Source organism: Mus caroli, unplaced genomic scaffold, assembly GCF_978045245.1.
Source record: "Mus caroli unplaced genomic scaffold, Mus_caroli_1 scaffold_8, whole genome shotgun sequence".
In the NCBI taxonomy this organism is placed as follows: Eukaryota; Metazoa; Chordata; class Mammalia; order Rodentia; family Muridae; genus Mus; species Mus caroli.
In genome coordinates, this window is record NW_028227263.1 from 65,592,455 (window position 1) to 65,617,761 (window position 25,307).

Consider the following 25,307-nt stretch of genomic DNA (forward strand, 5'->3'; position numbering starts at 1 on the left):
TGGGAGGCTCCTTGGGAAGGCAGTTGAAGGAACAGGGCTGAAGGCCAGGCAGTGACAGCTAAGGACAGGCAGGGGGCAGAAGAGAGCTTCTCTGCAGCCAGGGACAGAAGAAGTAGAGGGGAAGGTCCCTCTGTTAGGTGCTTTCCCAGACCCTGCTATGGCTGTCGCCTGGGACTTTCCCTCTGCGGCCCTGTGGTCGCACATCCTATAGGCTACAGAGAAGAGGTAGACAGGCTGTCAGCTGGAGGAAAACATTCCGGGGCCAGGCCTGGACTCAAGACTGAAGAGAAGGAAGGAGCCAGATGCTATAAAACGGACAAAGGTCTTCCGGTGTGGATGGTCTCTGACTTAATGGCTTAAGCGAATAATTTCTACATCAAGATGGGAATAAGGTGATAGGCATTCTGCAGAAATTGCAGAATTATGCTCCTTCCCAGGCTGGCCAAATGCAGTGGGATGCTTTCTTGTGATGCTGGTGGCTAGGTCTGCCCACAGGGCTAGAGGAAGCTTGGTGCTGACAGTGTCCTGCCTAAGATGGAGATGGTATTTTCAACTTCAGATTTTATTATTGGTGTGTTTACTGGGCATACCCTGCTGTACATCCATGGGTTTTTGTTTTGTTTTGTTTTAATTTTGCTTTAAATGAGGTTTCACTATGTGACCATGGTTGGCCTTGAACTTTTGATCCTCCCACCTCAGCTTCTGAAGTACTGAGATCACAGGTGCTGACAAGTATATATTATATGTATGTATGTATGTATGTATTTTTAAGACAGGGTTTCTCTGTATATCTCTGGCTGTCCTAGAACTCACTCTGTAGATCAGGCTGGCCTCAAACTCAGAGATCTGCCAACCTCTGCCTCCCAAGAGCTGGAATCAAAGGTTTTTTTTTTTTTTTTTTTTTTTTTCGAGACAGGGTTTCTCTGTATATCTCTGGCTGTCCTGGAACTTACTTTGTAGACCAAGCTGGCCTCGAACTCAGAAATCCGACTGTCTCTGCCTTCCAAGTGCTGGGATTAAAGGCGTGTGCCACTACGCCCGGCACATCCTTGCTTTTTAAGTTCTAGTTAATGACTAGAGGTGTCTGCAAAGCTCATGTGTCTAGAAAGAACATGGGATGATTTTTAAAACAGATCACAAGGCCCAGAGCAAAGTTAAGATGTTTAAAGACCTTAAGATATGCAGGTAGTGTGTATAATATGTCACTATTAAGAAACCATTTTACCAACAAAGTTTGGGGTTTCAAATTTCCTATGTTTAGGGTTTTTTTCTTTGATTTTTGAGGCAAAATAGCCTTCAGTTCTACATATATAGTTAATGACCAAGGACTTCTGATCTTCCTGCCTATGCCTCCCAAGTGCTAGGATTACAGCTCTTTTTAAAAATTGAAATTGGAGCTGGAGAGATGACTTAGTAGTAAAGAGTACTGACTGCTCTAACAGAGATCCTGAATTCAATTCCCAGCAACCACATGGTGGCTCACAACCATCTGTAATGGGATCTGATGCCTTCTTCTGGTGTGTCTGAAGACAGCTACAGTATACTTACATACATAAAATAAATAAATAATTTCAAGAAGAAAAAGAAAAAGAAAAATGTGTACACATACACACACACACACAAGTAAATTTTTTTCTCTGCCTATGCTATTGTATTGTGAATTTAGGGTCCAATTTGTAATACTGGATTGGCCCATGAGAGGATTATGATATACATCCTTTAGGCGGGCATATCCCCAGGGAAAGCCTATGGAAAACTAAGCATGCATTTTGGAGTCAGATCTGGGTTCAGATCCTGACTTTAACCATTAATTTATTCTCTGAGCCTCAATTTGCTTATCTATAAAACGGGGATATTAAAGCACCCAGCATAATGCCTGATACATAATAAGAGCTTAGTAAAGGGAGTTCTGGGAATCTGTCCCAGCGGCCATTTGAAAAGTCTAACCAGCTCTCTTTAAGCTCTCACCTTTCTTAGCCCTCCTTCTCTCTCTCCCTTCCCCCCTCTCTTCAAGGGGCCATGGCCAGTTTCTCTCTCCTTCTACCTTCTCCCCCCACCCCCCGCCTTTCTACAATAAAACTCTAAAACCATTAAAAAAAAAAAAAAAAAAAAAGCCTAACCAAGTAGTTTAGCCCAGCAAGCCTGCCTTGCTCAGGCAAAGCTGGGCTTTGAGACAGAGAGGGGACATCCCATGACTGCTGTGACTAGGAGCATGTGGGGCTTCCAGAAAGGCAGGTTCAGGGCTTTGGCATAGCCCAGCAGAGAAAGGTTCTACCTACCCCAAAGGAGATGTAGGCGCCCAGGAGGCTGCCAGCAATAGTAGCATAGCCTCCAGTCATGACAACGTGAACTTCAGAGAGTGTCATATCTGCCAGATAGGGCCGGATCAGCAGCGGAGCTTCAGTCTACAAAGAGTCAGAAGGCAAGCAGTGAGCTGCCGCGGCGGCGGCTGGGTGATGGTCACAGGTTGTTTGTTTGTTTGTTTTGTTTTGTTTTTTTTGAGACAGGTCACAGTTCTTGACGAAGAATCTCAGAGGAGACAGAGGGTAGGTTCCTAGTCAGCTGAGCCTCTCTGGGCCCCATTGTCCTCCCGCCTCTGTGACAGGACCTGCATACCACCACCCTACCCTACCCATGTGTGTTGACACTTACAGTGCTCCTCACACCCAGGCACCTCCCCCTCTGTGCTTACAACCTAAGACAGAAAGGACTCTCATTTTCCAGGGAAGCAAACAGAGGCCTGGGAAGGGATGCAAGCCCGAACTGCACAAAGGGACTGAGCCTTCAGTGGGCATTTGCTTTGGGGCTTGTGGAGAAGTCTGGGCTACTCTTTATCTAATCCAGCTATGGAGCCCTAGCATTCTTGGTACTGCTTTGCAGGATGGGGAGATGGGCGTATGATGGCTAATCTTCATGTTCAACGTGACTGGGCTTAGAATCTTGGTGGAAATTCGCCCCATAGTGCATCTATAAGGGTGCGGTCAGAGAGGTGTAACTGAGGAGGGACGGCCCACACGCCCTGAATGTAGCTACACTATCTCATAGGCTGGGGCCCCAGAATGAACATAAAGTAGAACGTTATAGGGGATGTGGAAATCAACCTTGTGAGGGAAAAAGTGGGATAGACAGCGAGGTGCCTCAGGCTCCTGAGACTCCTCAGAGAGTCCTGATCTGCTGTAGTCGGCATTAGATCTAAGATGGCTCGCAGAACACCCGTGAACCAACAAAAAGGAACCGCAGCCAGGGGTTGGCTGCTTCCCCTAACTCCTCCCACTTCTTCTGAGTAACCTCATCAGACGGGACTTTCATTGGAGCCCAGTGACAGTGTGGTGAGAGATGATTGGCCAAGGATTTAGGGGCTTGGGATTGGCTCAAACATTGTATCTAAGCCTATGTGCTGGGTAATAATCTCCGATCTGTGCCCTGATGCTGGTCTCCAGAGTCTGACTGCCTGGGCTGGGCTCAGTCACATAACTCTGTCGCCGCTCATCCCCCTCCTATCCTCAGTCCTACACCCACAGACAAGTAAGCTGAGCACCCACATTTTTCTCACACCCCTGCCTCACACACACCGCCAGGCCCTCTCTACCATGATAGCCTGTACCTCTATACTGTGGGTCCACAGGCATCTCCTTCCTTCCTTAAGTTGTTTCTGTAGGGTGCTTTATCACAGAGAAAGGAAAAGGAACCAATACCCGGAAGCGACAAGAACGTCTTCCTGGGAGCAGGAAGTGTGTGTGGAGGTATAGATACGCTGTGATTTTAGAGGGTGATAGAATCTATGAAGATACGTGAGAAAAACAAGCCTCATGGTCAGGGAATTGATTCAGCGCAGGTCTCTTTGAGGGTGTGGCACTGGGTTAATGTTAACTGAGACCGGAAGGAGTCAACTACACAGACTGATGATGGCTCAGCCGCCCAGAAAGACCCGAGGCCCTGAGACAGGAGTAAGCTTGACCTGAAAGATCCTGACAGAAAGTAAAAATTCATGTAAGCCCCCAGACTTGTGTCCTAAATGGACATCACTACTGGCAGAAAGTAAAAGTTTAACTTGCTCCATTGTTTCAGGAAATGTTTGTACAGAGTGCTCTGACCATTCCTTAAATCCGTTATGCTTGCCAACCCCTATAGCCCACTGCCAGGTGTTTGCGGTTTGGTTGCTGGGCTGATTTTGGAAAATTTCCCCCAAAACTTTAGATTGGCCAATCCTGAGTTGCCCCATATACCAGCCGTTAGCCAATAGAGTTGCATCACCCCTGCGGCCATTTTGCTCGCAGCTGCGCCTGCACATGATTCCTTCCTTGTACCCCTCCCGTACCTATTCCTTGTAAATCGCAGATCAGGAAATCGAAACTTACCTGATTGGTTGCTCAGGGGCATGTGATCTGGAAGTCCCCTTCCCTTCCCTTCTCCTTTCCCCCTTGAGGGCCCATAAAAGGAGGGTCCCATTTCCCTTCCGGTTGACTTCTCTACCCCTGTGTAGGATAGGAGTTGTCCCCAGAGCTCTGGCTTTCCAGAATAAAGCCTCATGTGATTTGCATCAAGCTTGGTCTCTCCTGAGTTCTTGGGGGTCCGCCGTTGTCCCAAGACTTTGAGTGAGGGTCTCCCTTCGTGGGAGACGCAGTTCTCGTCGACAACATCGCGCTGGAAATCTAGAGCCTCATTGGAAGGGCCCCTACATCGTGCTGCTAACCACCCCCACCGCTGTTAAAGTAGAAGGCATCTCTGCTTGCAACCCCAAGATGATTGGGAATTGGAAAAGACTGCTGATCCTCTTAAGCTGCGCCTACGCCGCCTCCTCTGGCGCAATTCAGAAAAAGAGTGACAACCCGCATCAGCCCATAACTCTCACTTGGCAGATACTATCCCAGTCAGGGGAAATACTTTTTGCCACTTCAAAAACGGAACCCCGGGAGCGTGGTGGCCGACCCTTTACTTTTATCTCCGCCAAATTATTCCTGCGGCCGGAAGTACCCCCCTTCCCCCAACGAGGTCCGAAGCTACGGGTTCTATAGCTGCCCCAAGCACCTAAAGAGCTCCTGGTGTGGAGGGCCCAGATGGGTACTTTTGCAGCGATTGGAGATGCGTTACTTCAAATGATGGAGATTGGAAATGGACCACTGAGTCCACCAGGGATGGGCTGAATTTTTCCTTCCAAAATCCAGGACCCGGCAAGCACGCAGTAATGGAACTCTACAAAAATAAGGGATGCAGGTCTACAGATTTAGACCGAGTAAAATTGCAGTTCACTGAAATGGGGAAAAAGTATGATCTTGCCCAGTGGCTCAGGGGCATGACCTGGGGCATTGTGTTTTACAATTATGGGAGTAAGCCAGGATCGTTGCTTCATGTCCGCTTAAACATTGAAAGTCCTCCAGCCCTACCAGTGGACCCTAATAAGGTACTCCCCGAGCAAGGCCGACCTTCCCTCCCGGTTCCTGCCCCACCCCCCACCCAAACCGGATGGTTCGAAGGTCTCTTTAATAAATCCCCTTGGTTACTAGGCCTTTGCTGCTAAAGCCCTGCCTGAGAAACGGCTTGGCACTCACACAAACACCAGTGGGGGAGGGGCGCCGCTGCCCACCATTTCCACCACGTGACCCGCCGCTGCCACGGCACCCACCAACTTTAAACTAAGTGAGGCTGTGCCACTCCCACACGCCTTATAGGCTGGGCTTCCACGCTCCCATTCACCATTTCGCTAAAAATTCCCACGCAGACACCAGCATACCATTGATAGGTCTTATCGGCGGGGAGGAGCCTTCAGTTCCCAGAGCCTGGCCAGTTCTGCCTGAGAACTAGGGGGTTGGCGCTTTCACAGCAATACCTCCAGCTGATATAGGAACTAAGACATTGCCATCTGGATCTTGTTCTCCTGAAAATTGCTCTCTCTCTCCTCAAACCCCTGGCCAGGGTGGAGCACTTTCTACAGTAAGTCCAGGACTTACTGGGTAGCCACTAAAGGACCTCGTGATGACTTGGGCACTCTAGCCTGGCTGATTTCCTTTTTGGTTTCTGAGTTATTCTTGGGATGCCGGAATGAACACCAGGAACTTCCAGAATATGGGCAACAACATGTCTTCAAACTTATCCCCGGATACACCACTGGGATGTCTCCTAGAAAATCTTAAGTCTTTGAAGCTGATGCCTCCTTTAAAGGCATCAAAATTTAAAAGATCTTAATACATACTGCCAGCAAGCCGGGAAGAGGTTATCTATGTAAAATCTTTCATTCATCTCCGTTCCAATTCTGCTATGTGTTCTTTCTTCCTGCTCTCCAACTCAACTCCTGTTAGCCATGAATCCTGCACAACTCCCACTAGACGATACTATGATACTGGACCCAGCATATGAACCACCTCCTTTTCGCCGTAGGCCTGCTTCTGCGCCGTTTAGAACCCAATCTGCTGCCTCAGTTTCCCCTCACCGAGACTCCCCAGGGCCTGCCACCCCCAGCTCTCCTGCAGGTCCCTCCAAACGTTCTACCTTGGCACCTACTTTCACACGCCCTATCACTCGCTCAAAGGTCACGACCAAAACCCCAAGCTTTCCACCCCTAGAAGAATCTGACCCAGCGACTGTCCTTCCCTTAAGGGAAGTTGCGGGGTAGATGGTCTGGTCAGAGTACACATTCCCTTCTCACTGAGTGAACTCTCTCAGATAGAGAAGAGATTGGGCTCCTATACTTCTAATTCTTCTGACTTTATCAAGAATTTCAGTACACCACTCAGTCGTACAGCTTGGCTTTCCATGATATGCACATGATACTTACTAACAATTTGCTTCCCAAGGAACGCAGGCGAGTTTGGGAACAAGCGAGAGTGCATGCAGACGAGATTCATCAAACAGATAGAGCATATCCAGTCGGAGCAGAGACAGTACCTGACCTGGATCCTCAATGGAATTATAATTCCGCAGGTGGTATTCTAGCCAGGGACAGGTTTGTTACATGTCTTTTGGCGGGTCTGAGAAAAGCAGCGTTAAAGCCGGTAATTTTGAAAAACTTCAAGAGGTTGTCCAAGATAAACAGGAGAATCCATCTCAGTTTTTAGAACACCTTAAAGGGGCTTTATTACAGTATACCAATCTGGACCCTGAGAACCCAGAGGGTAAACAACTCTTAATGACTTCCTTCTTTTCCCAGAGCTACCCCGACATAAAAGCTAAACTTAAAAAGTTGGAGAGGGGACCCCTGACTCCACAGGCAGAAGTCTGGCGATGGCCTTCAAGGTGTACCATGGGAGAGATGAGAGGGTTCGAAAGCAGAAGTACAATATGCTGGCAAAGGCTGTCGGACCACCCCCAGCTGCTACCCCGAGCTCATGGTCTCCTAAGACCCAGGGACCACTGGGCACCTGTTACAGGTGCGGCCGACAAGGTCATTGGGCAAAAGACTGCCCTAATCCTCGAAAGCCGAGGGGGCCATGTCCTAGGTGCCATTAAGAGGGACATTGGGCTGTTGATTGCCGCTGTGTTACACAAAATGGGGGGACATCACTCCCAGATAACCCTCCAACTGATCTCCTAGGCTTGGCTATGGCCGACTGACAAGGCCCAGGCTCCTCTGACCTGACCACTGCCATCACGAACAGAGAGCTTAGGGTAGACATCGTGGTCTGTGGGCGACCCATCTCTTTCCTCTTGGACACTGGAGCCACTTACTCAGTCCTAACAGAGTTTTGGGGGCCCACATCTCCCTCTCATTTTCCTATTGTTAGGATAGGAGGACAACCTTACTTTCCATATCAGACCCCACCACTCAGTTGCATTTTTAGGGGTGTACCTCTCACCCATTCCTCTTTGGTAGTGCCCACATGTCTGTCCCCTTGTTGGGAGCCTCTATTTCTTTGGCTCCCCACATTCGCCTAAACTCAAGCTCACCAGCAGTTCCTCTGCTCCTCCTTGTAGCCAGCCAACCTACTAACAATACCATGTCATTCCCTTTACGTTCCTGGGTCCCTTCCTTTTCTCTTCTTTCTCACCCTCAATACGAAGCAGCGTTAGGCCCCACCCATGGACCTCTTTTAAAACCTATCACCAGGCCCTTTCAAAGGCTCCAACAGGCCCTCCTTAGGGCCCCGGTCTTACATCTTCCTGACCTGACTCATCCTTTTTCCCTCTATGTAACAGAAAAGGAGGGATTTGCCCTTGGAGCCTTGGGCCACCAAACAGGACCTTCTTTTGCACCTGTGGCATACCTGTCAAAGAAACTAGACCTAACCATTCAGGGATGGGCACCCTGTATTCGCACTCTAGCAGCCGCTGAACTCCTTATTCAAGAATCAAAGAAACTAACCTTAGGATCACCTATAACTGTCTTCTCTTCTCATAACCTGTCACAGCTCCTAATGTATAAAGGATTACAGACTCTACCTCCCTCTAGAGTTCTCTCTCCAGGTAGCTCTAATAGAAGACCCCACACTCACTTTCCAATCATGTCCACCTATCAATCTTTCTAACCTTCCTCCTAAACCAAATACTAGCCACTCCCTATCCCACTCCTGCACTGAAACTCTAGAAGAACTATTACCTCATCCTTCACACACACAGGAGGGCGCATTGCCCCAAGCCACATATATTTGATATACGGATGGCAGCTCCTTCCTACATGAAGGAGCCAGAAAGGCTGGCTAACTCATGTATGGACGCCCAGTCCTAACTCCTGGCTTCCCGCCCAAGCACGCTCCCCTTCCAGGTCACTTGCTTACCCCATTACTTTCTCATCTCCGTTCTCGCCTATGGAACTTTGCTGACCATCATCTACCCCGACCGCACTGTTTCCTGCCCATTACCTGTTAATATTGGAGACCAAGTCCTTTTATCTCCTCCAGGTCATCAGCCTTCACCCCTTTCTCCTAAATGGCAGGGTCCTTTTAAGGTAATCCTTGTGACCCCTACAGCTGCTAAACTCGAGGGACTCTCTCATTGTGTCCACCTGTCTCACCTGAAACCCTTCATTCCTCCACCTAAAGATGATTCCTCGTCATACACATCAACCCTAACAGGACCGTGCTCCGTAGACATCAAGACCACCTGTCTTGTCTCCCATCCTAGAGAATGAGACTCCACTCCAGCAGCCAAACCTGACCTCGCTGGACGAGACACGGAATTAGTTGTGGCCTTTTTTTTATCTTTTCCCTGCTGTTCATTTCCATCAAGGGCAGCCCTTACGTCTGGAGATTCGAAGTTCGAGAAACGCCCACAGACAACAAGCAGACTTTCCAAATAGGATCAGGAAACTGCTCCATAGCCGGGTGCCAGGAAGCGATCCCGATCGCCATTGTTCCTGTATCTGTTATTCCATCCGCATATTATGACTTCTATACCTGTTTTCTCTTTAACCAGACAAAAGATTATTACAGAAAATGGCCAGACGAGTATGGGGGCTGCCCATACTGGTCTTGTGAGATAGATACACATGCTAGGGACATGGATTAATCACTTCTTCTATCGATTCTGCAAGACACTCATCTTCTACATTTGAGACCCATGGGATCCCAGGTGGAAAACAGGAGTTGCTGGTAAGCTCTACTGCAAAACCCAGCCTAGTTCCCCAGTAAGTACCATCCATATTCAGAGAAAATATGTCTCAATATCACTCCACCTCTAGACACTAGGCCCCGCAGACTGCAACAAGACCGTAACTCTTGATACAACATCTCTGCCACAATGCCCTGCTATCTAGAACACATCAATCCTCTGTGGCACTCAAGTGTATCACCGCCTACCAGCCGGCTGGTCAGGGCTTTGTACGTTGGTACTCCTTTTCCCTGAACTGGGAGTAATTGAGGGAAACGAGCCCCTACCAGTCCTGGTTGTAAACATGGTAGCTGCTCAGCACAAAAATAGCTGTTCAGGTTGTACCACTCCTGGCAGCCATGGGGATAGCTGTAGGGGCTGGTACGGGGATAGCAGGGATAATGACTTTTATGACCCAGTACAATACATTCACTTCCCAGTTTAAAAGAGATTTTCAAGGAATTACTGAAACTGCTTACTATCCAAAAGCAGATCCATTCTTTGGCAGCCATGATGCTTTAAAACCGGTGAGGACTAGACCTCCTGACAGCTAAAGATAATAGTCTTTGCCTATTCCTACAAGAAGAATGCTGTTTCTACATCAATCAATCCGGGATAGTGAAAAATAAAATCCAGGAACTACAGGCAGACATAAGAGATTTCAGTAACTATGAGATAACCGGTTCTGGTATCTTTGAAAACCCCAAATGGAAGTGGATCCTTCCACTCATATAATACCTTTCCTGGTCATCTTCCTGGCATTATTATTCACTCCTTGTCTTATTAATCTTATCTCTACATTCCTTCAGTGACAAGTACAAAAAATTTCTAACCAAACTGTTAATCAGCTCCTGTTACAGGATTACCAGCTGCTCGCTGCCCACAAAGGAATCGCTGTCCATAGAAGAGCCTGACTCAGATGATTACCAAATGGATTCCGATGGTGAAGTCCAGATATACCCTGAAAATTGACGATGCCCCTAAACAACAGGAAGTAGCTTTAGAGACACAACACCCTTATTCCCTCTTCACCATTGGTTTCCCCTCTCTTTCCTCCCCCTTCTTTTATAATAACAAGAAGGGAGGAATGTTAGCACCAGGACACTCCAAGCCCCTGCCTATGTGACCCTTGACCTGGGTTGCCAGGACAATGACCCTCAATCCCACAATCCACTTGGCGCAGTTCCCACCCTCACTGGTGTGACATCATTTTCCGTATAAATTAGGGGATCGCCCCCTCCTCACTCTCTTTTTCCTCTCTCTTTCTTCTCTTCTTCCCCCTCTTTCTCTCTTTTTCCTCTTCTCTGCCCTTCTACCCACTTCGCCGCCCCTCCATCTCTGCACAGTAAACCTCTCCCACGTGGAACCACCTTGGCCTGGCCTGCTGTCTGGTTTATCCGCTCAATATATATATGTAGATGAATATTATTTGATATTAATTAACACATCAAGGCCTAGGTCAGCAGATCGGAGAGGAAGCCTCTGAGATGACAATTACATCAGATAAATAACAGTTACCTTGACATCTTGCACCATAACAAAAACCAGGCCAATACTTTCTTAAAATAAATAAATAAATAAATAATAATTATAATAATAATAATAATAATAAGGTATCACTTGGCGAGGGTATCTCTTAGGGACTCCCTGACTTCCATAGTCTCCTTCTTGGGAAGGTTAGGCCTGAAGAGACTCAGGAGTCCTGGTGCCTTCAGAACTATATTATTTTAAGAAATAACATTTCAAGCCGGGCGTGGTGGCGCACGCCTTTAATCCCAGCACTCGGGAGGCAAAGGCAGGCAGATTTCTGAGTTCAAGGCCAGCCTGGTCTACAGAGTGAGTTCCAGGACAGCCAGGGCTATACAGAGAAACCCTGTCTCAAAAAACAAAACAAAACAAAACAAAAAAAACAAAAAACAAAACAAAAAAAAAATACATTTCAGGCAAAGCAAAACTAAGTAGACCAAATGATATAGTGGAAAGAAGCCTGATCAAGGAAAAACAAACAAACACCAACTGACTAAATGACTAAATGTGTCTTTATTTATCCCTGCAGGATCTTGGCCAAATTATTCACATCTCCCTAACCTCAGTTTCCCCGATTAGCCTGTCAGTATCTACGCTGATAACATCAGCCCAGGCTGAAGTGACAGAGGTGCCAAATAGACCATGTGGGGGGTTGGCATGACACAGGCAAGACATGTAGCATCCCTGGGCAGCAGCCTTCTGTGAACCTGGGGACAGGTTAAATGGCTCTCCCTTGAATTAGATTGGATCCCTGCCCCCCTCAGTCTCTTTGGGGTAGTTGCAGTACCTACCTGGCTCACAAAGATGTTTCCTGCCACACTTAGGGTTTCAGTGGCTGAGGTGCCCATGGTGACCTGCATCAACCAGGCAATCTGGAAAAAAACCAGCGTACTCATGAGTGGACATTAGCAAGCCAGAGTCAGAAAGAGTTGGGGGTGAAAATACCCAACTCTTCTAGCCCGGGGCCCTGAAGTGGTTTGAACCTTAATTAGTATTGGAGCAGTTTTAAAAGAGGTGATCAGGGAAGGGGGGGGGCAGTGTGGAGGTTTGGTCTTTTGCTGCTTATTGTAATGCTAAATTCTGTAAATTCTTTTAAAGGGGAGTAAATTTTCACCTTTAAAAGCTTTTTGTTGTGCAAACCTTGTTCCTAGATTTAAAACTGTTGGTTAAATAAAATTGGCTACAACTGGAGGGATGAGAGGTAGGTGTGTTTGGAGTGACCTTGTTTGGGGTGGGGTGGAGGAGAGCTGAGGAAGAGAAGGAGGAAGAAGAGAGAGGAGAGAGGAAGATGATGATGAGGGGAGATGAACTGTGAGCATGTGGCCAGGCGAAACACCATGTATCTGGGGTACACTGCTAGGGAGGCGGCCAGGCCAGCAGTTAGAAAAGAAGATTAGGGGTGGCCCCCAGTAGTTGTCAAAGCCAAATAAAATAACTATAGTCTGAGTCTCATTTATTTGTAAGCTAGTCGGGGATAAGCTTAAAATTGGTTGTACTACAGCTCAGTTGGTCAGGTCAGGACCCATGTAATCCCAGTGCTGTAGAGGGAGACACAGGAGGATCCCTGGGCCTTGCTGGCAGCCAGTCTACCCAAGTCAGTGAGCTCAGGCTCAGTGAGAGATCCTATCTCAGAAGATGAGGTGGAGGGTCAGCAAGCCAGCTAAGGTAAGCAAGCTAGGTAAGGCATTTGTCACCAAGCCTGACGACCTTAGTTTGATTGCCAGGACCCACAGAGTGGAAAGAGAACCAACTCCTGCAAGCTGTCCTCTTGACGGCGACACAAGTCTGGTGTGCATACATATATGTATATTTATATGGGTTTGTTTTTTGTGTATGTGTGTGCAGATACTGGAAGCTTAGAGAAAAAGGCATCAGATCCCCTGGAGCTGGAGTTTCAGGGAGTTATGAGCTACCAAGGTGAACAATGGGAACCCAGCGAGGTCTTCTGCAAGGGCAGCAGTACAAATTCTTAACTGCCGCTGAGTCATCTCTCCAGCCCAGCCAACAACAACAACAACAAAAACCTTGTTGGCTGGGCATGGTAGCACACATTTTTAATTCCAGGACTCAGGAGGCAGAGGCAAGCAGATTCTGTGATTTCAAAGTCAGCCTGGTCTACATATTGAGTTCTAGGACAGCCAGGGCTACAAAATAAGACCATGTCTTTAAAAAAAAAAAAAATCATTCACCATAATGTAGTCTACAGAGTGAGAAAATGTCTACATCAGACAGAGGACTGATATCCAAAATATATAAAGAACTTAAGAAATTAGACACCAACAAACCAAATAACCCAATTTAAAATGAGGCAGTGTTAAACAGAATTCTCAACAGAGGAATCTCTAATGGCTGAGAAGCACTTAATGAAATGTTCAACATCAGGGAACTGCAAATCAAAATGACTCTGAGATTCTATCTCACACCTCTCAGAATGGCTAAGCAGGGACTGAGAGAGAAAAGGGAAATTGATGGGGGCATCTCTGGGATGAGATGGAGATCTGGTAGGAGGGGGCGGTTCTGGGAGTCTATGGGGGTGACACCAGCTGAGGCTCCTAGCTTCTGGAGATACAGATACTGATGTGGCCACCCCCCATAGCCAGGCAGGACTTCCAGTGGAGGGAGAGGGACATCAACCCACCTGTGAAACCTTCAACCCAAACTTTGTCCTGCCTACTAGATGTGCAGGGATAAAGATGGAGCAGAGATTGCAGGGAACAACCAACCAATGACTGCCTTGACTTGATACCCATGTCATGGGAGAGAACCAACCCCTGACACTATTAATGATACTCTGCTACGCTTGCAGACAGGAACGTAGCATAACTGTCCTCTGAGAGGCTTCATCCAGCAGCAGATGGAAACAGATGCAGAGACCCACGGCCAAACATCAGGCAGAGTTTGGAGACTCTTGTGGAAGAGTAGGAGATTGGATTGAGGGAGCTGGAGGAGCCAAGAACACCACAAGACTTACAGAGTCAACTAACCTGGGCCCATGGGGGCTCACAGAGACTGAACCACCAATCAAAGAACATGCAGGGTCTAGACCTGAGCCCCCTACACATTTGTAGCAGATGTGCAGCTGGGTCTTCATGTGGGTCCCCTAACAACTGGAACAGGGGCTGTCTCTGACTCTGTTGCCCGCCATTGGATCCCCTCCCCCTAACTGTACTGTCTGGTTAGACCTATGTGGGAGAAGATGTGCTTAATTCTGCTGGAACTAGATGTCCCAGGGTGGGGTGGTACCCAAAAGGGGCTTCTCCTTCTCTGAGGTGAAAGGTAGAGTATAGTTGGGAGAGGGACTTGTAAGGGTGGGACTGGGAGGAGAGGAGGGAGAGGGCTTTGATAAAGTGAATAAATAATTAAATTAATGAAAAAATTAATTCACCATAATGTCTAGCCTGGTATTTTTCAGTTACTTAACTAGAGACTTTCTTGTCCAAGTAACATTTGGTAGCACGCCAGGGTCTAGAGTTCACTGGGAAAGGGTTTGGGACATATTGTACTTCTTCTGGAATGTTTCTGTGCGGCTGCTGCCTCTCAGCCTGTCCTCGGCTAGTCTTCCTTCATAAGCAGTTGGAATTAGCTTTCCCTCCTATCCTCTTCTGGTCCAAGCCCATCATTCTCCATCCCTCCAGCCTGGCTGTGGAGGATGTGAATTCTTCCCTACTTATAGCACCATTTGTCCAAGCCCATGGTTGAACACATGTTCCAGATCCAGGGGCAGTCACTGCCTCTGGATTCTGCAGGTTAACATAAACATAGGTCATTTCTTATTCTTGCTGTCATGCAAAGGTGCTGACTTGTTCTGAGCTCTGTTGGCTAAAATCCCAGACCCTTTTGCCAGGTCTGATGCTTTCAAATGCTGTACAGTGCTAATGCCTATATCCTAGACACATGCTGATTTTATAAACCTAAGCACAGTTGGGCTGCCAAGATGACTCGGCTGGTAAAGGTGTTCACTGCCTGACAACCTGAGTTTAATCCCCAGGTTCTACATGGCAGAGGGAGGAAACCAGCTCCTTCAAGATGTCTTCTGACCTGCACATGTGCATCCTGGTATGCATGCATGCACACACGTGCATGTGCACACACAATAAACAAATATATCAACAAGTGAACAAATAAGCAAACGAATGAATGAATAGTCCTTTTAACGTAAGCACATTTATACCAGCTAAGTCTGGCCTATCTAGCACGGTATTATAATCTCTCTGGATCATTTTGGTATAAATAAATTTCCCCCTAAATCACGTGCCGCTTCCCTCCCTCCCATAGAGACAAGCTTTTGTGCCATTTTACCCTAGTGTCAGGGCGAGAGACCTTCTGAAGGGATGTTTGACTAGCAGTAGATATGGAGAGAATGTAAGGTGTGGAGGAGAGCATTCTGGGAAGGCATGGCTTCAGGAGCAAGAGACTCCAGGAGGGTAAGGACCCTGGGAGCAGGGCATTCTGGGAAAGTATGGATCCAGAAAGCAAGACATTCTAGGGTAGGGAGTTAGACCTTGAGTCATGGGACTCTGGGAGACTGGGGACACTGGAAGGCTGTGCCTGGGAGCTGGTGACTCTGAAGAAGCCTGCCCAGGCCTGAGGACTCACCTTCAGGATCACCCACTGCATGAGGCCCAGATAGTACAGAACTGACATGACGCAGCTGAAGAAGACGATGATGGGCAAAACCTATGGGAGACAGGGTTCTGGGTTAGAGCTGTGGCAGGACCAGGTGACAGCTCACTCCTCCAAAGCCTTCTCTCAGAGATCTTCCAGGTGCAGGGAGAAGCTCTGAGGACTGTGCAAAAGTCCCGGATGATCCCCAACACAACCCCGTGCTAGGCTGTGAGAGGGGCTGCTTTCACCCCCTGCCTCTTTACCTCCATCATGAGGAGAAATCCCTTAGGATTGTCACGAAGGCTAAAGGAGCAGGCTCAGGTCTAGCACACTCAGGAGCATGGCTCTGGTCTGGTTGGGCTCCCTGCTCCATGGGCCTGAATGAGGGAACCCTCCTTGGTGTGGCTTTCTGCTTCTGTTCAGGGCCATCAGGCTTGGAGCAGACATATCCCAGCCCTGCAATTAGCATCTTATCTTGTTACTCTATTTCCTTTTCAATCATGCCAGGACCTCCACATCCATTCCTTCCCTTCCACATCCACAGCCCACTCCAGGGCTTTCTTGGTAAAGCCCTTTTATTTATTTATTTATTTATTTAAAATATTTATTCTATTGTTTTAATTACACGTGTATGGAGGGGCATGGTGCGAGCACATGAGTACAGGTGCTGGGAACCAAACTGGGATCCTCTGCAAGAGCAGTGTCTGCTTCTAACTGCTGAGTCATCTCTCCGCCCCAACCGCAGCTCATTTGTAATAGCAGAGCTTGCATATCTCTTGACAGAGGGCTGGTTTAGTAACCCACAGCATGGACACCCATGGTGAGCTAAATGTCAGGAAAGAAGAACAAGAAAGCTCTGGGAGTCCTTGAGAAGCTGGTGCCCAGTTCTGAGTGTCTGGTGCTTTCCTAAGCTCGACTCGCTCCTCTCACGCTCCTGCTGAAAACTAGGAAATAGAGGAGGAGGGAGAAGCTCCCTGTGGGCACGTGAGAGATAGGCTGTTAGGCGAGAAGGGAGAGCCTCACCATGGGCACGGTCTGTGTTATTACATGAAGGAAAGGCAGGAAGTTTGTATGGACCAGGGACATCACTCGAAGGGCGTGCAAGTGGCCAGTGACAGCAGGCATCTGAAAGTGAGTGGCTGAGGGCCAGGGCGTGGGGGACATTTGCCTCTTGGGTTCTTCTTCCCATTGGAGTGTTTGTCCTGCCCATGTGTTTCTTTTCAAATAGTTCAAATGTGTGGCAGAGTTGCTAAGACTATGGGAATTCTCTGTCACTAAAAAGTGGGGCCGGGCGTGGTGGCGCATGCCTTTAATCCCAGCACTCGGGAGGCAGAGGCAGGCGGATTTCTGAGTTCGAGGCCAGCCTGGTCTACAAAGTGAGTGCCAGGACAGCCAGGGCTACACAGAGAAACCCTGTCTCGAAAAACCAAAAAAAAAAAAAAAAAAAAAAAAGTGGGAAAGATGGGTTGGAGAGATGGCTCAGCTGCTAAGAACACTGACTGTTCTTCCAGAGCAGAGGTCCTGAGTTCAATTCCCGACAACCGCATGGTGGCTTACAACCATCTATAATAGGATCCAATGCCCTCTTCTGGTATGTCTGAAGACACCTATAGTGTACGTATATACATAAAATTAAATATATATATATATTACTTTTTAAAAGTTGGGCCAGATGGTGGTGGCGTACGCCTTTAATCCCAGCACTAAGGAGGCAGAAGCAGGCAGATTTCTGAGTTCGAGGCCAGCCTGGTCTACAGAGTAAGTTCCAAGACAGCCAGGACAGAGAAACCCTGTCTTGGGGGAAAAAAGAAGAAAGAAAGAAAGAAAGAAAGAAAGAAAGAAAGAAAGAAAGAAAGAAAGAAAGAAAGAAAGGAAGGAAGGAAAAGGGAAAGGGAAAGGGAAAGGGAAAGGGAAAGGGAAAGGGAAAGGGAAAGGGAAAGGGAAAGGGAAAGGGAAAGGGAAAGGGAAAGGGAAAGGGAAAGGGAAAGGGAAAGGGAAAGGGAAAGGGAAAGGGAAAGGGAAAGGGAAAGGGAAAGGGAAAGGGAAAGGGAAAGGGAAAGGGAAAGGGAAAGGGAAAGGGAAAGGGAAAGGGAAAGGGAAAGGGAAAGGGAAAGGGAAAGGGAAAGGGAAAGGGAAAGGGAAAGGGAAAGGGAAAGGGAAAGGGAAAGGGAAAGGGAAAGGGAAAGGGAAAGGGAAAGGGAAAGGGAAAGGGAAAGGGAAAGGGAAAGGGAAAGGGAAAGGGAAAGGGAAAGGGAAAGGGAAAGGGAAAGGGAAAGGGAAAGGGAAAGGGAAAGGGAAAGGGAAAGGGAAAGGGAAAGGGAAAGGGAAAGGGAAAGGGAAAGGGAAAGGGAAAGGGAAAGGGAAAGGGAAAGGGAAAGGGAAAGGGAAAGGGAAAGGGAAAGGGAAAGGGAAAGGGAAAGGGAAAGGGAAAGGGAAAGGGAAAGGGAAAGGGAAAGGGAAAGGGAAAGGGAAAGGGAAAGGGAAAGGGAAAGGGAAAGGGAAAGGGAAAGGGAAAGGGAAAGGGAAAAAGGAAAGGAAAGGAAAGGAAAGGAAAGGAACCCAAAAAACAAAACATCATAAGAGGGAGTTAGCTAGATGGCTCAGCCAATAAGGATGCTTGCTGCCAACCTGGCCACCTGAGTTTCACCCCTGGGACCCACATGGTAGAAGGTGGAGCCAACTCATTGTTTTCTGACTTCAGCACTGATACTGTGGCAAGTGAGTGCCTGCACTCTCACACATACGCAGGCACACAGATGCTGAATGCATCCTTTTAAAGCAGAAAAGAAGGCACTGCTCCCAAACACTTACACCCTGTATGCCAGAGCTGGGGGGAATTTGGTTTTCCTTTCCTTTCCTTTCCTTTCCTTTCCTTTCCTTTCCTTTCCTTTCCTTTCCTTTCCTTTCCTTTCCTTTCCTTTCCTTTCCTTTCCTTTCCTTTCCTTTCCTTTCCTTTCCTTTCCTTTCCTTTCCTTTCCTTTTCTTTCTTTCTTTCTTTCTTTCTCTCTCTTTCTTTTCCTTCCTTCCTTTTCTTAATTTCTGGATTTCCCATCTGTCCCTCTATTTTTTTCTTCCTTTTTGTTTTATGGGTGCTGAGGATCCAACCCAGGACTTGATGCCTGCTCTGCAAGCACCCAGCACACGCTCAGTCCCTGTTCCCTGTTCCTGTAACATTTCTCAAGGAGGAAACAAAGCAGAGGGGAGCCTCAGAGTCATCTATTCAGTTTTGAACTTGGTGGGTATGGGAGGCCCACAGAATCTCCAAGTGAGTAAAAGGTCTCCATGTCCCATTGGGTAAAAGGGTCTAAGGCTGAGAGGGAACTCTGGGTGGGGACTGCATTTGGAAGCTGGTTCGTGAGAAATGCAGTTGAGACCTTCGAGATAGCTCAGCAGGTAAAGGCTTGCTGCCAAGTCTGATGACCCAAGATCTACCCTGGAGAGCCCCACAGGGTAGGACAGAAGCAGCTCCCACAAATTGTCCTCTGACGTCCATGTATACATCGTGTCACACACATCACACCTCCCCAACGCATACTCAGAGAATTAATTAACTAATTAAAAGTAAAAGAAAAAAAAAACGGTGATGAGGTCCAGTTGAAGCAACAGAATAAACAGCACTCACAGAAACCCGCTGAAGTGTGCAGAGCAGGACCCTGCAGCCTGCGTGGCTAAAGAGAGAGGAGCATAGCGTCTAGAAGACCAGTTAGAACGGCTAAAAGGAGAGGGACAGAGGCCATGCAGGCACAGCCAATCATATGCGGGAGCCTCAGCACTTTGGCAAGACAAGTCTTGAGACAGACAGAGACTATGGCACTCAGGGAGAAGCCTGGCCAGGTAAGAACAGTGTCAGAGGGAGGGTGTGGACACAGACCAGAAGCCAAGTAACACTGAGAGGGAGCAAGAGACCCAGAGATGGCACCAACAGGCAGCACTTCTGGGAGGCCAGGCTGGCAGGGAGGGCCGAAGGGCAGGAGCTGGTTATTGTATTTTGAAAAGGGAGCGTCGAGTGAGGTAACCCAATCACAAAGGAACTCACACAATATGTACTCACTGATAAGTGGATATTAGCCCAGAAACTTAGGATACCCAAGATATAAGATACAATTTGCTAAACGCATGAAATTCAAGAAGAACGAAGACCAAAGTGTGGACACTTTGCCCCTTCCTAGAAATGGGAACAAAACACCCATGGAAGGAGTTACAGAGACAAAATTTGGAGCTGTGAGGAAAGGATGGACCATCTAGTGATTGCCATATGCAGGGATCCATCCCATAATCAGCTTCCAAATGCTGACACCATTGCATACACTAGCAAGATTTTGCTGAAAGGACCCAGATATAGCTGTCTCTTGTGAGACTATGCCGGGGCCTAGCAAACACAGAAGTGGATGATCACAGTCAGCTATTGGATGGATCACAGGGCCCCCAATGGAGGAGCTAGAGAAATTACCCAAGGAGCTAAAGGGAACTGCAACCCTATAGGTGGAACAACAATATGAACTAACCAGTACCCCAGAGCTCTTGACTCTAGCTGCATATGTAACAAAAGATGGCCTAGTCGGCCATCACTGCAAAGAGAGGCCCATTGGACTTGCAAACTTTATATGCCCCAGTACAGGGGAACCCCAGGGCCAAAAAGGGGGAGTGGGTGGGTAGGGGATTGGGGGGGTATGGGGGACTTTTGGGATAGCATTGAAAATGTAAACGAGGAAAATACCTAATAAAAAAATAAATTAAAAAAAAAAAAAAAAAGAAAAGGGAGCGTCTTGTACAATCTCTCAGAACAAGTAGATGGTCCTAGGTGGCAGCAAAGATCTGCTCCCCAGCCCAGCTGTGGAGACGAGAAAGAAAAGAGTGCGGTTGGCCTTCCCCTCCCTCTTCCCACCAACACGACAGGCCTCTCTAAACTTGCTCCACTTCCAACCTATTGCTTGCCTGCTGCTGGGGACATCACATGACAGGGAGCATAGATACTGCATTCAGAAACTCCGTTCAAGCCTTCTAACCCCTCCTTGCTAAGGCTTGGAGCTGGAGCTGGTGATGTCATTCTGGTCTCCCAGAAGCCAGATGTGAGTCTACTCAGCTGGCACAGTTGACTATGTGAGGGACTCCAGGGCAATTGGCTGGCTACAGCCCCAGGCTGGAGCTAGGAGGACATGCCCAGGATGGCAGAGTGGGCATTGGAAAGCGTGTTCTAACTATAGGCGGAGGCTGTTGGTGAGAGGGAAGCTGCATTTGGGGCGAAGGAATGAATGGTGATGGAGGGAAGGGAAGCAAGGGGGTCTCTAGATGGCTCAGGGGTAAAGCATCTGCCTAGCATGTGCAGCACAGGAGCTGCAGCACCACAAAGAGGAGGAAAAAAAGCACAAAGGAAAATGAGAAGAAAAGAAGGGAGAGGAAAGGAGGGGGCAGGAGGGGAGGGATAGAGGGAAGGGGGAAGGCAGGCAGGCTCCAATTTTCTAAGGTACGTTATGTAATAATGTCCCCGTGGCAAGTATGATCTCACAGCCCAGGAACCACCTCTGGAGAGCCTGGGGTGGTACACAAGCAGTGTGTGTAACTCAGGGCAGTGCTACTGAGGAAGGACTCTTAACTCCTACTATGTGCCTGGAAGGAAGTCCTACTGTATGTCAGATACTCATTGCTCTGTGCTGGCTCATTGATCCTCAAAGCAACTGAGGTGGCTATCACTATCTCCCCATCCGAAGTCACACAGTTGAGAATGGGCAGAGACCACTCAGATGGCTGAGGCATCTGCTCTGGAGAAAGCTTGATTCTCTGCATTCAGGGCTGCGTGTGTCCCTGCTATAGGCGGAATTGTCCAGATTCACGTGATAAAACCAAAGCCCGGGTGACAGGCTCAGATGAGCCATCAGGAGGTGACGCCTTCATGAATGGGGTCAGTTCCCCTTATGCAAGAGGCCCCAAAGTGCTCCCTCTGACTTCGAGCACGTGAGGATGGGAGAGGAGTTGACCGTGGCCAGGAAGAGGGATTCCTGATCAGAACATGACCCTGGGGGCTCTCTGCTGTCCTTCCAGCTGCTAGAGCGCTAAGGAGTGGACTCCTGTTGTTTGTGAGCCAGCATGGCTATAGTTTTTAATCAGAGCATCCCACACTCTGAGGACCACGGCTCCAGAGTCTCCACTGTGCCACACCCTTGGAACAACTTCATCCTGCCTGGAAATCAAACCCATCTACGCTGGCTCTCCTTCCTCTGCCACCCCAAGTCCTTCCTTTCAGCCTTGCTTCTGTCTCTGCTCTCTTCCCACCCCATCTCTGAAAAGAGTACTGTTTACCTGAGGGGATTAAGGTCTGCCTCTCTCAGGAGATAAAAAGGGGTTTTGGTTTGTTTGTTTGTTTGCTTGCTTGTTTTTACCTCTGGGGCTCCTCAGGAGGAGCAGTTGAACACTGCTTAGCTGAGCAAGTGGGGCTTGTGACAGAGGCTGGAGCCTGCCATTGTGAGAGGCAGAGGGAGTGTGACCCTGGGTCAGCCAGACCCAGCAAGAAAGCAGGAGCTGGGCTGTAAGGAGGGGGAACTGAGGGGTCGGGTGGAAAGTTACTAGAAGGGAGATGGAGCCAAAGCAGGGGTGGGAACAGGGGTGGGAGGGTGACTAATCAACCAGATATAGCCAGGAGGGGGAGGACACTACATGGACTATGCAGAGCTCTGGGCCAAAAAGAAGCAGAGGACTAAAAACGTCCCAGGGTGATTCTACTTCCTGGAGGGAAGATCATTTGGACTAGGTCCCAGCAGGAGACAGCCTAGGTCTAAAATCTGCAGGAGCTCAGGGAAGGCTTCCCAGTGTGGACACTGGCCAGAGACTTAGACCAGAGTCTGAGAGGCATGGAAGAGCCTTGAGTTCAAGTCAATACCCAACAGGGTCACCCTACCTTGAGGGCAAGTCTCAAGACTAAAATAAGAGTGTTTGTGATGTGGTTTGTGTATGTGTGTGTGTGGGGGGGCGGTATATAGTGTGTGTGTAGTGTGTGTGTGTGGTATGTATGTAGTGTGTGTGTGTATTGTGTATGGTGTGTGTGTGTGCAGTCTGTGTATGTGGTGTGTGTGTATATGTATGTTTGGTGTGTGTGGTATGTGTGTGTGGTGTGTACTGTGTATGGTGTATATATGTGGTATATGTGTATGTGGTGTGTGAGTAGTGTGGTGTGTGTGGTGTGTGTGTATATGGTGTGTGTGTAGTGTGTGCATGTACAGTGTGTGTAGTGTATGTGGTATGTGTATGTGGTATGTGTAGTATGTGGTGTGTGTGTGTGTGTGTTTGAGTGTGTATGTGTGTGTCTTGTAAAGGCTGCGTTGACTTACACACTTCCTGCCCCTGCTTCCCTATTGATCTTTAGGATCAAAGGTTTCCATCACCACCACTGCCTGGCTAAAGGATACATTTCTAAGGTTGCTTCCATTCAATCAGTGATTCATTCCCATGGCCCCGGCTTCACATCAGACCAAGAGCTCAGTTGCCCACTTGCTGGGTGCAGGCTAACTGGCTCAAGCTCAGTCATATTACCTAACACAGCCCAATCAGAATCGTGCCCAGGACTTGTCTGGCTACAAAAGAGAGTTGTCCATGCTAGCCGATGTGTTGTAAGAGTGACCATCTGGTGTTGATGGGGTAAACATGGTGTGAGGGGTAAAGCTGACCCTGAAGGCTAAGCAGAGAGGAAATGAGGCTGCAGCTGTTCTGGGGCCTGGATCTGGCCTTTGCCGGCTCCACCTGACTGTCTAGTGTGGGAGCCAGGAAGTCCTCTCCTCCCTGGGAAGCTAGGTGCAAAGGATTTCGGTCACCCATCTCAACCATCCCAAAGAATGTGACCTCTTCTAAGCCAGGAGGAGAGCAAATGTTCTGAGATCCAGAGCCCCTTGCCACCTAAATAAGGGGCTCTAATGTTGGGGCACAGAAACTAAAATACGGACCTTGTGTTGGGGCTCCAATCTTGACTCTTTAGCCTCGGGACTTTGCACAAACATCAGCTACCCTAACCATCAGGCTCCTCATCTATAAAGGGGTAATCATCGTGTTTTCTCTGAAGGGTTGATGTGAGACTAAAATCAAGTCTAGCCACAACTCCTCTCTGTACACCGTAGCAGTTATCAGGACTTTCTTCCCCTTGCCTGGGCTTTTCCTTTCCACTAGAGCAGTGGTTCTTAGCCTTCCTAATGCCGCAGCCTTTTAATATAGTTCCTCATGTTGTGGTGACCCCAGCCATAAAATTATTTTTGTTGGAATTTCATAGTTGTAAATTTTGCTACTGTTAAGGATCGCAATACAAATATCTGATATGCAAGATATATGTGACCCCTGTAAAAAGAGTCGTTAAACCCAAAGGGAGGGAGACCCACAGATTGAGAACAGCTGCACCAAAATAGCCAGCACTAGGTGGGACAAATGGTTTATAATATCCATGAATTACTTCAAAGTCACCTTTGGCCCTTGAGGGATTAGAAGCCCTGGGTCTTGCTATGGAGGCTGGAGGCTGGCATGCTGTTGCATGCCTATAATCCTAACACGTTACAGGTAGCAGTAGAAAGATCATGAGCTTAAGTTCATCCTCTGCTCTGTGATAAGGTCAAGGCCAGTTTGGACTATATGAGACCCTATCCCAGCACTTTGGAGGCAGAGACAGGCAGAATGCTGTGAGTTCAAGGCCAGCTTGCTCTACAGAGTGAGTTCCAGGACAGCCAGGGCTACACAGAGAAACCCTGTCTCAAGAAACAAACAAACAAAAGTAGTTCAGCCCTTGTGTTAGACCAGGGACCCCAGGCTTTGAAACATGGTACCCTGGCCAGGAGAGGCTGTCTCCACTGAGCACACCCCCTGTCTCCTTGGGGCCCACTGAGCACAACCCCTGTCTCCTTGGGGCTCACTGATCACACCTCCTGTCTCCTTGGGGCCCACTGAGTACACCCCTGTCTCCTTGGGGCTCACTGATCACACCCCTTGTCTCCTTGGGGCTCACTGAGCACACTCCCTAGCAGGCACAGAGGAATTTCCCAGAATCACTCCTGAACCATCATTTATTTCATTCATCCAGCAAGCCGCAGAGTCTCTGGCTGTGGCCTTTTAGGGCTTAAGGCTACATGAAGGATACAAAGTAAGGCCAAGCTTTGTCCTCAAATGGTAAACACTCTTGTGACAGCACCTATGGAACTGAGGAGTAACTGACATCTGTCTTCCCCTAACCCGGCATCCCTAGACTTCAAAGCATCTCCTTTGCTGGGCCCCTCTCCAACACACACACCAGCATCTGTCTTTCATATCTGCTGCTGACATGTTAAACAACCAATGCCATAGTCAGGACTGCTCAAAACTCTTCAGTGGAGCCTCTGTTAGTGAAGAAAGCCTAGATGCGGGACACCTATGGTGGTGCGTGTAGGAAGATCACAAGTTTGAGGCCAGTTTGAACTACATCCAGGTCCTGTTTCAAAACAAAACACAGCCCAAAACACAGACTCAACAAAAGACCCTCAGATGCCTCAGCCTGGCATTGAGAAGTTTTTGGGACAGAGTCTGCTGAACCCAGAGGCTGTCCCCCAGCTTCCCTCCAGGTGTTTTCACACCCTAGCGTCCCTCCAAGCCTTTGCCCTCACCACTGCATCTTCCTGCTTCAGGCTCCAGCACCTCTCAATTCTCCACATCCT

The 25,307-nt window shown here is 48.3% G+C and overlaps 1 protein-coding gene across 4 annotated transcripts in view; it reads right to left on the reverse strand.

Moving 5' to 3' along the window:
• The window catches only part of Slc28a1 (solute carrier family 28 member 1), a 57,323-nt gene that overhangs the window by 15,356 nt on the left and 16,660 nt on the right, over window positions 1-25,307 (reverse strand). For all 4 annotated transcript variants that reach the window (XM_021166871.3, XM_029480068.2, XM_021166872.3 and 1 more), the window contains exons 11-13: window positions 15,643-15,723; window positions 11,838-11,918; window positions 2,280-2,405 (exon numbers count right to left, since the gene is read on the reverse strand). In XM_021166871.3, coding sequence (XP_021022530.1) covers window positions 2,280-2,405; window positions 11,838-11,918; window positions 15,643-15,723 — 288 coding nt within the window. The remainder of the gene's footprint in view (window positions 1-2,279; window positions 2,406-11,837; window positions 11,919-15,642; window positions 15,724-25,307) is intronic.